Source organism: Neodiprion lecontei, chromosome 1, assembly GCF_021901455.1.
Source record: "Neodiprion lecontei isolate iyNeoLeco1 chromosome 1, iyNeoLeco1.1, whole genome shotgun sequence".
In the NCBI taxonomy this organism is placed as follows: Eukaryota; Metazoa; Arthropoda; class Insecta; order Hymenoptera; family Diprionidae; genus Neodiprion; species Neodiprion lecontei.
In genome coordinates this window covers 37,366,759-37,381,696 of record NC_060260.1, presented here as the reverse complement: position 1 = coordinate 37,381,696, position 14,938 = coordinate 37,366,759, and the positions used below count along the sequence as shown (strand labels likewise).

Genomic DNA, 14,938 nt, shown 5'->3' with positions numbered 1-14,938 from the left:
TTGCAAGCTTTGGAAATGCCACGTGGAAAACATTCTCAACGTTACTTTTCCCAGTCCACCCTTATTTACAAAATTATATACCTTCCCGTAGACACCTATGTGTACATAGCATTAAGCCTAACCTAATATTTCAAAAATCATTTTTTATCCTCGCGAGAAGCGTGTCGTTGGGTTTCACGAATGTATAGGAATTCAAAATGGCGGATTCGGTTTTTAAAATCGATGGAAAACTCGCTAGTTTCACGGCAATCGATCGAGTGCGAAATATCAGTCCGTAATTTTGAATCTGTGAAAAGAACAGGCGATTTCGGTGAAGTTACAGGATCGCGAAGCTATGTAATACGCTGCGAAGGAAACCGAACGAAGACTGTATAAAAACACGGTAAAGTCGAGCTGTGTAATATCGCGGTATTCTAATGGCCGGATTAGATGAATAGGCGATAAGTTGAGTTGGGTTATAGGTTAGGGGAACGGTGGAATCGGGACGGAATATACCGAGAGAGGGTCTACTGTAAGACCATGATTCACTGCTTATGGCATATCGGTGGGTTTGAATTAGTCAGAAGAAACGAGAATTCGAGCAACGAAGCGCGGGATCTAAAAATAACGTAACTGACTGTAAGGTGCATCTATCTATATCTTCTTAGTTCATGCATATTTAACCCTGGTTTGGAATTGCTTCCGTCGCTATACACCAGTTATCACAGTGACGTCGACGCGGTTGTTTCACCCCCTAACAGTAGGTATGAACGTCACTGGGAAATGATCTAGTGGATTTTCCACGAGGTTACATCTACGCCATGAATATCTGCTTTGCTTTCCGATGCTCTCTGCACAAATTCCGACGAATTCTCAAATAATTGCATTCGTTATTGTCGCTAGCACAGCCCAACTCTTCCGGCATTCGTTTTGGGTCAAGGGGACTCGACTGGTGTCATAGTTAACTTTGACTAATGATGGGGAAACTGATGTACATTCAACGTACGCAATCACGTTGTGCACGATATTATTCACCAAACAAACCGAATTCTTTGTACCTCCCTGGAGGAAATTAAATCCGTGATAGATCGCTCGATCGAGGTTTTCTTTTGTTTGATGAGAACTGAAGAAATGGTCATTTCAAAAGAAAAATCATCAATTTCTTCTCGCAGCTTCGAACTCTCTGCAAAAGAAATCTCTGTCTCGGAAACATTGGTAATATTTATAAACGTTGGTATTTTTTTTTTTTCTTACGTATTGTTTCTGGAAAATAGTGATTTTTACTGTTGAGATTTTTCATCCGTTTTATCCGCTTATCGACTGTAAAATGTTACGACGGTTATTCGATCATCTCTGGTAAAATTGGAACCAAATTGGCGAAACGATTTGCTAACAATTGCAGGACATTTGTTCGGAAAGTGATTGGATCAAATTTTCATTACATCTTCCGTTCTTTCTTTGATAAAGTCTGCAGCAGAAAATTTAGTTCCTTTAGTTTTAATTATTTGTAGAAATAATTATACAACGTTAGTTTATCGAATCTATATTTTTCTCCTCATTTGTCGAGAGTTGAACTCGTTACGTAACCTGCGATCGTCTTGTTAGCCCGTTTAAAGCGATCGTTAAAACTTTCTTCTCTCCTACCAAGCGAAAACTATGCTGTATTATAACCTAGATGTAATAATTGCTTTGTGAAAAAGGTAATTGCGTAACCTACATAGATCAAAAAGTCTGAATCTTGACTTGTTAATTGACTGTACTTGAACATTTCAAACTATACGATTCTTGTGTAAGAATCAAACATTTTTCAAATTCACGTACAGTGATTTTTCTCGGTTACACCATTTTCGCAAGTTTTTTTTTTAAATACAATTCTCGTACAGCCAATTTTTTTCTTTTTTTATATCTCTTTTCAAGCAGGCGTCGCGGAGCTTGACGTGTAAAAACAAACAGATTCGTTCTACAATCGTTGGAGAATTTTTAAATCAGCCTTCCCTGTGAATTATATACCTATGGTAGTATATGCTGTTTATTGTGTAATATGATACATAATTATATACAGCAAAGTATATAATATACGAAAAGACTGTACGCGAAGCTGCAACGTCGTTATCGCGTGGTTGGCATGCGGTAGGTCATGTTTCTTCTTCGTAATGAACCCATGCCAACAACCTACAGTAGCAAGTCTCTCTTCGTTGAATCATCCTGCAGAGCATCCGGTGTGCGAAAGCTTCATTTTCCATTATCTATTTCTTCTCGCCGTCGCGTCGTAGGTTTTTTGTTTGTTGCTTTCTCTCTCTTTCTTTTTTTTTTTCTTAAATTTCATTCTTATTTCCGCATTTTCTCTCATTACTCGTTATTTCACCGTCCTGAAAACGTTCCGTTCCCTCGTACAGCATGTTCGTCTTACCTCACGATATGCTAACAAGGAGGAAAATTGGTCTTCCTCATTATTTCGTTTTACTCTTGACCTCCTTCACTGATGAGATCTGAAAAAATAACTTTTATTAACCCGTTATACCGTCCCCGTATAACTTGGACACTCAACGACGTCCAGGAAATTGAGTGGCTCTTATCCCTTCTTCTCGTTACCGTACTACCCTCTACGCTACAACCTCTCCACGAATGGTCGGCGTAAAATCTTTTATTGTGAAATTATGTGCGAGGCCCTACTGCGGAAGGTCGAAATGGGTCAGCTGGGTGTGGTGTACCAATTCACAAACCGTCCAAGCTCAGACCTCCAGGTAAAGAACCCTGTAAACTAATTCACGTTCACGATAGGTAAAGCAAAGCGAGTTGAACGGTGCGCCGCATGATTAAAACAGTTTTCGCTTCTTGAGGATTTCGAAACGTTTGATATAATAGAACACATTGCGAAACTTGGGTGTGAAGGTTATACGAAATTTCTACGCCTTGTTCCAGGTTAGTAAGGATGATGGTGGGCGGTGTGCCGAGCGGCAAAATGCGACGGGCCCTGATGGTCCTCATCCTGGTTATGGGGGTCCTTTTCATAGCGATGTACGCCCGGACGCCTCCGATTGTATCACTTCAGCCTTTCACTGCCAGAAGGTAAGAATCTGCGTAATATCAAGGATCGAAAGGCATCCTCACGACATTACATTACATTCATGGGAAGATCAGAGATACATGATTTGTTTCGTTCGAAAAAGATCACCATGCACGTATGCGATGATTGTTTAGCGATTTGGGATTTGGTATCAGGTGCCGCAGGTTAATTTAACGCGGTGATCGGTTTAATTGTCCGCGTAATTTCAAACATGTTTCGCCAGTTATATAGTCGAGCATTATAAATGTTATGTACGCTTAATGACGTCGTATAATGTTCGCTTTACTTCGTGGATTTGGCTGTATATATATATATACGTTTGTGTGAAGTGTAACTTGTGCGTATAATAACGGGTGTCAGATCTCCGGCCAATTGAAATGCGTAAGACGGACTCGCGAAATGTGCAGTTATTGAATCGTTTTTTTTTTTTTTTTTTCTTCTCTCTCTCATCATGCCAGTAGTTGAAAATTCAAGCTGTTTCTATTGAATTAATCTCGAATAAATTGCTTTATTACCTTGAGATGAATGCGTGCTTACCCAGGAGTACATGGCATGTTAGTTCGTATCATTCTCATTGTTATTCGTAATTTTATTGTGTTAGTTGTAATTAAAAAAAATATAAACACAAGGATCATCAAGGGGCCATCTAACTCTTCGCAAGTCGTAGAATACTTTTCTATTTTTGCATCCTTTGTAAAATAACTGCATTTCGGTCTTAAGCAATGGTGTGTAACCGAATAATCTACCAAATTGATTACCGATAAGGACTTTGTATTATTATCATAAAAAGAGATTTGTTCTCCTAACAAAAGTCGGAATTGTGGCTTTCGCTCTCTGTGTTTTATTTTGCTAGGACGAGTTGACAAGTTCGTGAAGCATTACTTTTTACAAAATTTTCACTCTCGTTGTGTACTGAGAATGTTCATTCTTGTTGAGTATGGTGAGAAAGACTACGTCAAACCCGCTCGAATAAAATGACAGTTTGATGTCCCGTTGATATGATTCAAATAGAGAAAGTAAAAAATTATATGGATATATATATATATATATATATTCCAGTAGTTGAAACCTTGATGAAATAAACAACTTTCATTGATCAAATGTAAATATCCTGAAGATATAGTAATGAATTACAGTCTGAAGCAGTTGCAACATTTGGTGACTTTCATGGGCAACAACCATACTTCCGAAAGTCCGGAAACGAAGCTATATGAATATTCGGAAATACATAGGTAATCAGTTCGACAATTGACAAGCTAGAAAACGTAAAATTCTATCATTTATCAAAACTTTCAGAAACAATTCCACTATGACGTATTTATGTGTACATGTGTAGTTTATTATTAATTCGTTCTTCCTTTTTCACATTGAAAATTTTCACGAAACTTTTTGCATTGCTTATTCGTCTTGTGCTAATTACTCGAACATGTTTTTCTAGATTTTCTAGATTCATCCCATTTTACTGAAATATTACGGAATCATTGATTTATACACAGTTTTCTGAAACAGAATGAAAAAAAAAGAAACGAGAAAGAACTGTGGTGGTGGAAATGTGGTCAGAAATCATTCCTCTGGTTGTGAAATCAGGATTGTTTACGTTTAGATTAAAGTTAAATATAATAGCTATAAGCGATCTGAATATTTAGAATAATTTATATATCTCGATATGTATCCGTATGCAATATTAATCATTCAAGGCGCATTATGTTTTTTTGCTAGCTGTATTTTCATGATAACTTCATGTATATGTTTCAAATATGCTATATGTTATGTATGTACATTGTATCGCAGACAAGATTTCAAGCCATCCTGCAATGCTTACATTTTGCAAGCAATGGAAATTGCCCCTTTTATTCAATAATGATCCTTGGTGAATAAGAAAACATCTCTGACGTAAATTACGTCTATAATTTATCCTTCTGAAATCCATGCTAAGTCGCTTTGATTGAATTGCAGTATTTTGTGTCATGTGTCTCACATCGTCATATCTATGTAAGATTTGTATTCTGCTGCAGTATGATTTTAATAAAGAGTACAAAACTACAAGCAAGTTTTTTATGAAAGCGTTGTCTTGTAGGTACTGTATTATGTATATAGTTGAATTTTATTCACTCAGAATTGCGAGGAAAATTGGGTAGCAAAATTGACCTATTTCTAGAATTTAATGTCTCTCACAGAAAAGATACGCAGGAAAGATCAGCAGCAAAAAAAATGACGAAACAGAGACTTTCGTTTTTTGGCTCTAACTTTTGGTGCGTTGATCGCATCTTGTTCGGACTGCGCCCAATCGATTTCTCTCGAAAAATGACGTCAGAATAGTGCCACAAAGAACTTATTCCAGCAATTTTCAAAATCGCGAAAATTTTCGTCAAAAAAGGAAAGGGGTTAGCCTTACTTTTTTTTTGGGCAAAAAATCTTTCATCCCAGAATCGATCTGTATGACCCTCTGTCGACTAATTGGACCCCCAGGAACGCAGAAAACGCACCAGAAAGAGCGTAGGACCAACGGCCAAAAAGATACGCAGGAAAGATCAGCAGCAAAAAAATGACTAAACAGAGACTTTCGTTTTTTGGCTCTAACTTTTGGTGCGTTGATCGCATCTTGTTCGGACTGCGCCCAATCGATTTCTCTCGAAAAATGACGTCAGAATAGTGCCACAAAGAACTTATTCCAGCACTTTTCAAAATCGCGAAAATTTTCGTCAAAAAAGGAAAGGGGTTAGCCTTACTTTTTTTTTGGGCAAAAAATCTTTCATCCCAGAATCGATCTGTATGACCCTCTGTCGACTAATTGGACCCCCAGGAACGCAGAAAACGCACCAGAAAGAGCGTAGGACCAACGGCCAAAAAGATACGCAGGAAAGATCAGCAGCAAAAAAATGACTAAACAGAGACTTTCGTTTTTTGGCTCTAACTTTTGGTGCGTTGATCGCATCTTGTTCGGACTGCGCCCAATCGATTTCTCTCGAAAAATGACGTCAGAATAGTGCCACAAAGAACTTATTCCAGCACTTTTCAAAATCGCGAAAATTTTCGTCAAAAAAGGAAAGGGGTTAGCCTTACTTTTTTTTTGGGCAAAAAATCTTTCATCCCAGAATCGATCTGTATGACCCTCTGTCGACTAATTGGACCCCCAGGAACGCAGAAAACGCACCAGAAAGAGCGTAGGACCAACGGCCAAAAAGATACGCAGGAAAGATCAGCAGCAAAAAAATGACTAAACAGAGACTTTCGTTTTTTGGCTCTAACTTTTGGTGCGTTGATCGCATCTTGTTCGGACTGCGCCCAATCGATTTTTCTCGAAAAATGACGTCAGAATAGTGCCACAAAGAACTTATTCCAGCACTTTTCAAAATCGCGAAAATTTTCGTCAAAAAAGGAAAGGGGTTAGCCTTACTTTTTTTTTGGGCAAAAAATCTTTCATCCCAGAATCGATCTGTATGACCCTCTGTCGACTAATTGGACCCCCAGGAACGCAGAAAACGCACCAGAAAGAGCGTAGGACCAACGGCCAAAAAGATACGCAGGAAAGATCAGCAGCAAAAAAATGACGAAACAGAGACTTTCGTTTTTTGGCTCTAACTTTTGGTGCGTTGATCGCATCTTGTTCGGACTGCGCCCAATCAATTTCTCTCGAAAAATGACGTCAGAATAGTGCCACAAAGAACTTATTCCAGCACTTTTCAAAATCGCGAAAATATTCGTCAAAAAAGGAAAGGGGTTAGCCTTACTTTTTTTTTGGGCAAAAAATCTTTCATCCCAGAATCGATCTGTATGACCCTCTGTCGACTAATTGGACCCCCAGGAACGCAGAAAACGCACCAGAAAGAGCGTAGGACCAACGGCCAAAAAGATACGCAGGAAAGATCAGCAGCAAAAAAATGACGAAACAGAGACTTTCGTTTTTTGGCTCTAACTTTTGGTGCGTTGATCGCATCTTGTTCGGACTGCGCCCAATCGATTTCTCTCGAAAAATGACGTCAGAATAGTGCCACAAAGAACTTATTCCAGCACTTTTCAAAATCGCGAAAATTTTCGTCAAAAAAGGAAAGGGGTTAGCCTTACTTTTTTTTTGGGCAAAAAATCTTTCATCCCAGAATCGATCTGTATGACCCTCTGTCGACTAATTGGACCCCCAGGAACGCAGAAAACGCACCAGAAAGAGCGTAGGACCAACGGCCAAAAAGATACGCAGGAAAGATCAGCAGCAAAAAAATGACGAAACAGAGACTTTCGTTTTTTGGCTCTAACTTTTGGTGCGTTGATCGCATCTTGTTCGGACTGCGCCCAATCGATTTCTCTCGAAAAATGACGTCAGAATAGTGCCACAAAGAACTTATTCCAGCACTTTTCAAAATCGCGAAAATATTCGTCAAAAAAGGAAAGGGGTTAGCCTTACTTATTTTTGGGCAAAAAATCTTTCATCCCAGAATCGATCTGTATGACCCTCTGTCGACTAATTGGACCCCCAGGAACGCAGAAAACGCACCAGAAAGAGCGTAGGACCAACGGCCAAAAAGATACGCAGGAAAGATCAGCAGCAAAAAAATGACGAAACAGAGACTTTCGTTTTTTGGCTCTAACTTTTGGTGCGTTGATCGCATCTTGTTCGGACTGCGCCCAATCGATTTCTCTCGAAAAATGACGTCAGAATAGTGCCACAAAGAACTTATTCCAGCACTTTTCAAAATCGCGAAAATTTTCGTCAAAAAAGGAAAGGGGTTAGCCTTACTTTTTTTTTGGGCAAAAAATCTTTCATCCCAGAATCGATCTGTATGACCCTCTGTCGACTAATTGGACCCCCAGGAACGCAGAAAACGCACCAGAAAGAGCGTAGGACCAACGGCCAAAAAGATACGCAGGAAAGATCAGCAGCAAAAAAATGACGAAACAGAGACTTTCGTTTTTTGGCTCTAACTTTTGGTGCGTTGATCGCATCTTGTTCGGACTGCGCCCAATCGATTTCTCTCGAAAAATGACGTCAGAATAGTGCCACAAAGAACTTATTCCAGCACTTTTCAAAATCGCGAAAATATTGGTCAAAAAAGGAAAGGGGTTAGCCTTACTTATTTTTGGGCAAAAAATCTTTCATCCCAGAATCGATCTGTATGACCCTCTGTCGACTAATTGGACCCCCAGGAACGCAGAAAACGCACCAGAAAGAGCGTAGGACCAACGGCCAAAAAGATACGCAGGAAAGATCAGCAGCAAAAAAATGACGAAACAGAGACTTTCGTTTTTTGGCTCTAACTTTTGGTGCGTTGATCGCATCTTGTTCGGACTGCGCCCAATCGATTTCTCTCGAAAAATGACGTCAGAATAGTGCCACAAAGAACTTATTCCAGCACTTTTCAAAATCGCGAAAATTTTCGTCAAAAAAGGAAAGGGGTTAGCCTTACTTTTTTTTTGGGCAAAAAATCTTTCATCCCAGAATCGATCTGTATGACCCTCTGTCGACTAATTGGACCCCCAGGAACGCAGAAAACGCACCAGAAAGAGCGTAGGACCAACGGCCAAAAAGATACGCAGGAAAGATCAGCAGCAAAAAAATGACGAAACAGAGACTTTCGTTTTTTGGCTCTAACTTTTGGTGCGTTGATCGCATCTTGTTCGGACTGCGCCCAATCGATTTCTCTCGAAAAATGACGTCAGAATAGTGCCACAAAGAACTTATTCCAGCACTTTTCAAAATCGCGAAAATATTCGTCAAAAAAGGAAAGGGGTTAGCCTTACTTATTTTTGGGCAAAAAATCTTTCATCCCAGAATCGATCTGTATGACCCTCTGTCGACTAATTGGACCCCCAGGAACGCAGAAAACGCACCAGAAAGAGCGTAGGACCAACGGCCAAAAAGATACGCAGGAAAGATCAGCAGCAAAAAAATGACGAAACAGAGACTTTCGTTTTTTGGCTCTAACTTTTGGTGCGTTGATCGCATCTTGTTCGGACTGCGCCCAATCGATTTCTCTCGAAAAATGACGTCAGAATAGTGCCACAAAGAACTTATTCCAGCACTTTTCAAAATCGCGAAAATTTTCGTCAAAAAAGGAAAGGGGTTAGCCTTACTTTTTTTTTGGGCAAAAAATCTTTCATCCCAGAATCGATCTGTATGACCCTCTGTCGACTAATTGGACCCCCAGGAACGCAGAAAACGCACCAGAAAGAGCGTAGGACCAACGGCCAAAAAGATACGCAGGAAAGATCAGCAGCAAAAAAATGACGAAACAGAGACTTTCGTTTTTTGGCTCTAACTTTTGGTGCGTTGATCGCATCTTGTTCGGACTGCGCCCAATCGATTTCTCTCGAAAAATGACGTCAGAATAGTGCCACAAAGAACTTATTCCAGCACTTTTCAAAATCGCGAAAATTTTCGTCAAAAAAGGAAAGGGGTTAGCCTTACTTTTTTTTTGGGCAAAAAATCTTTCATCCCAGAATCGATCTGTATGACCCTCTGTCGACTAATTGGACCCCCAGGAACGCAGAAAACGCACCAGAAAGAGCGTAGGACCAACGGCCAAAAAGATACGCAGGAAAGATCAGCAGCAAAAAAATGACGAAACAGAGACTTTCGTTTTTTGGCTCTAACTTTTGGTGCGTTGATCGCATCTTGTTCGGACTGCGCCCAATCGATTTCTCTCGAAAAATGACGTCAGAATAGTGCCACAAAGAACTTATTCCAGCACTTTTCAAAATCGCGAAAATTTTCGTCAAAAAAGGAAAGGGGTTAGCCTTACTTTTTTTTTGGGCAAAAAATCTTTCATCCCAGAATCGATCTGTATGACCCTCTGTCGACTAATTGGACCCCCAGGAACGCAGAAAACGCACCAGAAAGAGCGTAGGACCAACGGCCAAAAAGATACGCAGGAAAGATCAGCAGCAAAAAAATGACGAAACAGAGACTTTCGTTTTTTGGCTCTAACTTTTGGTGCGTTGATCGCATCTTGTTCGGACTGCGCCCAATCGATTTCTCTCGAAAAATGACGTCAGAATAGTGCCACAAAGAACTTATTCCAGCACTTTTCAAAATCGCGAAAATTTTCGTCAAAAAAGGAAAGGGGTTAGCCTTACTTTTTTTTTGGGCAAAAAATCTTTCATCCCAGAATCGATCTGTATGACCCTCTGTCGACTAATTGGACCCCCAGGAACGCAGAAAACGCACCAGAAAGAGCGTAGGACCAACGGCCAAAAAGATACGCAGGAAAGATCAGCAGCAAAAAAATGACGAAACAGAGACTTTCGTTTTTTGGCTCTAACTTTTGGTGCGTTGATCGCATCTTGTTCGGACTGCGCCCAATCGATTTCTCTCGAAAAATGACGTCAGAATAGTGCCACAAAGAACTTATTCCAGCACTTTTCAAAATCGCGAAAATTTTCGTCAAAAAAGGAAAGGGGTTAGCCTTACTTTTTTTTTGGGCAAAAAATCTTTCATCCCAGAATCGATCTGTATGACCCTCTGTCGACTAATTGGACCCCCAGGAACGCAGAAAACGCACCAGAAAGAGCGTAGGACCAACGGCCAAAAAGATACGCAGGAAAGATCAGCAGCAAAAAAATGACGAAACAGAGACTTTCGTTTTTTGGCTCTAACTTTTGGTGCGTTGATCGCATCTTGTTCGGACTGCGCCCAATCGATTTCTCTCGAAAAATGACGTCAGAATAGTGCCACAAAGAACTTATTCCAGCACTTTTCAAAATCGCGAAAATATTCGTCAAAAAAGGAAAGGGGTTAGCCTTACTTATTTTTGGGCAAAAAATCTTTCATCCCAGAATCGATCTGTATGACCCTCTGTCGACTAATTGGACCCCCAGGAACGCAGAAAACGCACCAGAAAGAGCGTAGGACCAACGGCCAAAAAGATACGCAGGAAAGATCAGCAGCAAAAAAATGACGAAACAGAGACTTTCGTTTTTTGGCTCTAACTTTTGGTGCGTTGATCGCATCTTGTTCGGACTGCGCCCAATCGATTTCTCTCGAAAAATGACGTCAGAATAGTGCCACAAAGAACTTATTCCAGCACTTTTCAAAATCGCGAAAATTTTCGTCAAAAAAGGAAAGGGGTTAGCCTTACTTTTTTTTTGGGCAAAAAATCTTTCATCCCAGAATCGATCTGTATGACCCTCTGTCGACTAATTGGACCCCCAGGAACGCAGAAAACGCACCAGAAAGAGCGTAGGACCAACGGCCAAAAAGATACGCAGGAAAGATCAGCAGCAAAAAAATGACGAAACAGAGACTTTCGTTTTTTGGCTCTAACTTTTGGTGCGTTGATCGCATCTTGTTCGGACTGCGCCCAATCGATTTCTCTCGAAAAATGACGTCAGAATAGTGCCACAAAGAACTTATTCCAGCACTTTTCAAAATCGCGAAAATTTTCGTCAAAAAAGGAAAGGGGTTAGCCTTACTTTTTTTTTGGGCAAAAAATCTTTCATCCCAGAATCGATCTGTATGACCCTCTGTCGACTAATTGGACCCCCAGGAACGCAGAAAACGCACCAGAAAGAGCGTAGGACCAACGGCCAAAAAGATACGCAGGAAAGATCAGCAGCAAAAAAATGACGAAACAGAGACTTTCGTTTTTTGGCTCTAACTTTTGGTGCGTTGATCGCATCTTGTTCGGACTGCGCCCAATCGATTTCTCTCGAAAAATGACGTCAGAATAGTGCCACAAAGAACTTATTCCAGCACTTTTCAAAATCGCGAAAATTTTCGTCAAAAAAGGAAAGGGGTTAGCCTTACTTTTTTTTTGGGCAAAAAATCTTTCATCCCAGAATCGATCTGTATGACCCTCTGTCGACTAATTGGACCCCCAGGAACGCAGAAAACGCACCAGAAAGAGCGTAGGACCAACGGCCAAAAAGATACGCAGGAAAGATCAGCAGCAAAAAAATGACGAAACAGAGACTTTCGTTTTTTGGCTCTAACTTTTGGTGCGTTGATCGCATCTTGTTCGGACTGCGCCCAATCGATTTCTCTCGAAAAATGACGTCAGAATAGTGCCACAAAGAACTTATTCCAGCACTTTTCAAAATCGCGAAAATTTTCGTCAAAAAAGGAAAGGGGTTAGCCTTACTTTTTTTTTGGGCAAAAAATCTTTCATCCCAGAATCGATCTGTATGACCCTCTGTCGACTAATTGGACCCCCAGGAACGCAGAAAACGCACCAGAAAGAGCGTAGGACCAACGGCCAAAAAGATACGCAGGAAAGATCAGCAGCAAAAAAATGACGAAACAGAGACTTTCGTTTTTTGGCTCTAACTTTTGGTGCGTTGATCGCATCTTGTTCGGACTGCGCCCAATCAATTTCTCTCGAAAAATGACGTCAGAATAGTGCCACAAAGAACTTATTCCAGCACTTTTCAAAATCGCGAAAATATTCGTCAAAAAAGGAAAGGGGTTAGCCTTACTTTTTTTTTGGGCAAAAAATCTTTCATCCCAGAATCGATCTGTATGACCCTCTGTCGACTAATTGGACCCCCAGGAACGCAGAAAACGCACCAGAAAGAGCGTAGGACCAACGGCCAAAAAGATACGCAGGAAAGATCAGCAGCAAAAAAATGACGAAACAGAGACTTTCGTTTTTTGGCTCTAACTTTTGGTGCGTTGATCGCATCTTGTTCGGACTGCGCCCAATCGATTTCTCTCGAAAAATGACGTCAGAATAGTGCCACAAAGAACTTATTCCAGCACTTTTCAAAATCGCGAAAATTTTCGTCAAAAAAGGAAAGGGGTTAGCCTTACTTTTTTTTTGGGCAAAAAATCTTTCATCCCAGAATCGATCTGTATGACCCTCTGTCGACTAATTGGACCCCCAGGAACGCAGAAAACGCACCAGAAAGAGCGTAGGACCAACGGCCAAAAAGATACGCAGGAAAGATCAGCAGCAAAAAAATGACGAAACAGAGACTTTCGTTTTTTGGCTCTAACTTTTGGTGCGTTGATCGCATCTTGTTCGGACTGCGCCCAATCGATTTCTCTCGAAAAATGACGTCAGAATAGTGCCACAAAGAACTTATTCCAGCACTTTTCAAAATCGCGAAAATATTCGTCAAAAAAGGAAAGGGGTTAGCCTTACTTATTTTTGGGCAAAAAATCTTTCATCCCAGAATCGATCTGTATGACCCTCTGTCGACTAATTGGACCCCCAGGAACGCAGAAAACGCACCAGAAAGAGCGTAGGACCAACGGCCAAAAAGATACGCAGGAAAGATCAGCAGCAAAAAAATGACGAAACAGAGACTTTCGTTTTTTGGCTCTAACTTTTGGTGCGTTGATCGCATCTTGTTCGGACTGCGCCCAATCGATTTCTCTCGAAAAATGACGTCAGAATAGTGCCACAAAGAACTTATTCCAGCACTTTTCAAAATCGCGAAAATTTTCGTCAAAAAAGGAAAGGGGTTAGCCTTACTTTTTTTTTGGGCAAAAAATCTTTCATCCCAGAATCGATCTGTATGACCCTCTGTCGACTAATTGGACCCCCAGGAACGCAGAAAACGCACCAGAAAGAGCGTAGGACCAACGGCCAAAAAGATACGCAGGAAAGATCAGCAGCAAAAAAATGACGAAACAGAGACTTTCGTTTTTTGGCTCTAACTTTTGGTGCGTTGATCGCATCTTGTTCGGACTGCGCCCAATCGATTTCTCTCGAAAAATGACGTCAGAATAGTGCCACAAAGAACTTATTCCAGCACTTTTCAAAATCGCGAAAATTTTCGTCAAAAAAGGAAAGGGGTTAGCCTTACTTTTTTTTTGGGCAAAAAATCTTTCATCCCAGAATCGATCTGTATGACCCTCTGTCGACTAATTGGACCCCCAGGAACGCAGAAAACGCACCAGAAAGAGCGTAGGACCAACGGCCAAAAAGATACGCAGGAAAGATCAGCAACAAAAAAATGACGAAACAGAGACTTTCGTTTTTTGGCTCTAACTTTTGGTGCGTTGATCGCATCTTGTTCGGACTGCGCCCAATCGATTTCTCTCGAAAAATGACGTCAGAATAGTGCCACAAAGAACTTATTCCAGCACTTTTCAAAATCGCGAAAATTTTCGTCAAAAAAGGAAAGGGGTTAGCCTTACTTTTTTTTTGGGCAAAAAATCTTTCATCCCAGAATCGATCTGTATGACCCTCTGTCGACTAATTGGACCCCCAGGAACGCAGAAAACGCACCAGAAAGAGCGTAGGACCAACGGCCAAAAAGATACGCAGGAAAGATCAGCAGCAAAAAAATGACGAAACAGAGACTTTCGTTTTTTGGCTCTAACTTTTGGTGCGTTGATCGCATCTTGTTCGGACTGCGCCCAATCGATTTCTCTCGAAAAATGACGTCAGAATAGTGCCACAAAGAACTTATTCCAGCACTTTTCAAAATCGCGAAAATTTTCGTCAAAAAAGGAAAGGGGTTAGCCTTACTTTTTTTTTGGGCAAAAAATCTTTCATCCCAGAATCGATCTGTATGACCCTCTGTCGACTAATTGGACCCCCAGGAACGCAGAAAACGCACCAGAAAGAGCGTAGGACCAACGGCCAAAAAGATACGCAGGAAAGATCAGCAGCAAAAAAATGACGAAACAGAGACTTTCGTTTTTTGGCTCTAACTTTTGGTGCGTTGATCGCATCTTGTTCGGACTGCGCCCAATCGATTTCTCTCGAAAAATGACGTCAGAATAGTGCCACAAAGAACTTATTCCAGCACTTTTCAAAATCGCGAAAATATTCGTCAAAAAAGGAAAGGGGTTAGCCTTACTTATTTTTGGGCAAAAAATCTTTCATCCCAGAATCGATCTGTATGACCCTCTGTCGACTAATTGGACCCCCAGGAACGCAGAAAACGCACCAGAAAGAGCGTAGGACCAACGGCCAAAAAGATACGCAGGAAAGATCAGCAGCAAAAAAA

At 40.8% G+C, this 14,938-nt stretch overlaps 1 protein-coding gene across 6 annotated transcripts in view; it reads left to right on the top strand.

The window, feature by feature from the left end:
* Positions 1–14,938, top strand: part of LOC107225817 (probable beta-hexosaminidase fdl) — a 71,991-nt gene that overhangs the window by 50,708 nt on the left and 6,345 nt on the right. For 3 of the 6 annotated variants that reach the window (XM_046742082.1, XM_046742092.1, XM_046742097.1), the window contains 2 exons: positions 2,902–3,048; positions 4,183–4,278. In XM_046742082.1, the coding sequence (XP_046598038.1) occupies positions 2,902–3,048; positions 4,183–4,278 (243 nt within the window). Of the gene's footprint in view, positions 1–2,589; positions 2,724–2,901; positions 3,049–4,182; positions 4,279–14,938 lie in introns of those variants that run through there. The other 3 variants (XM_046742071.1, XM_046742066.1, XM_046742077.1) reach the window with 2 other exon arrangements.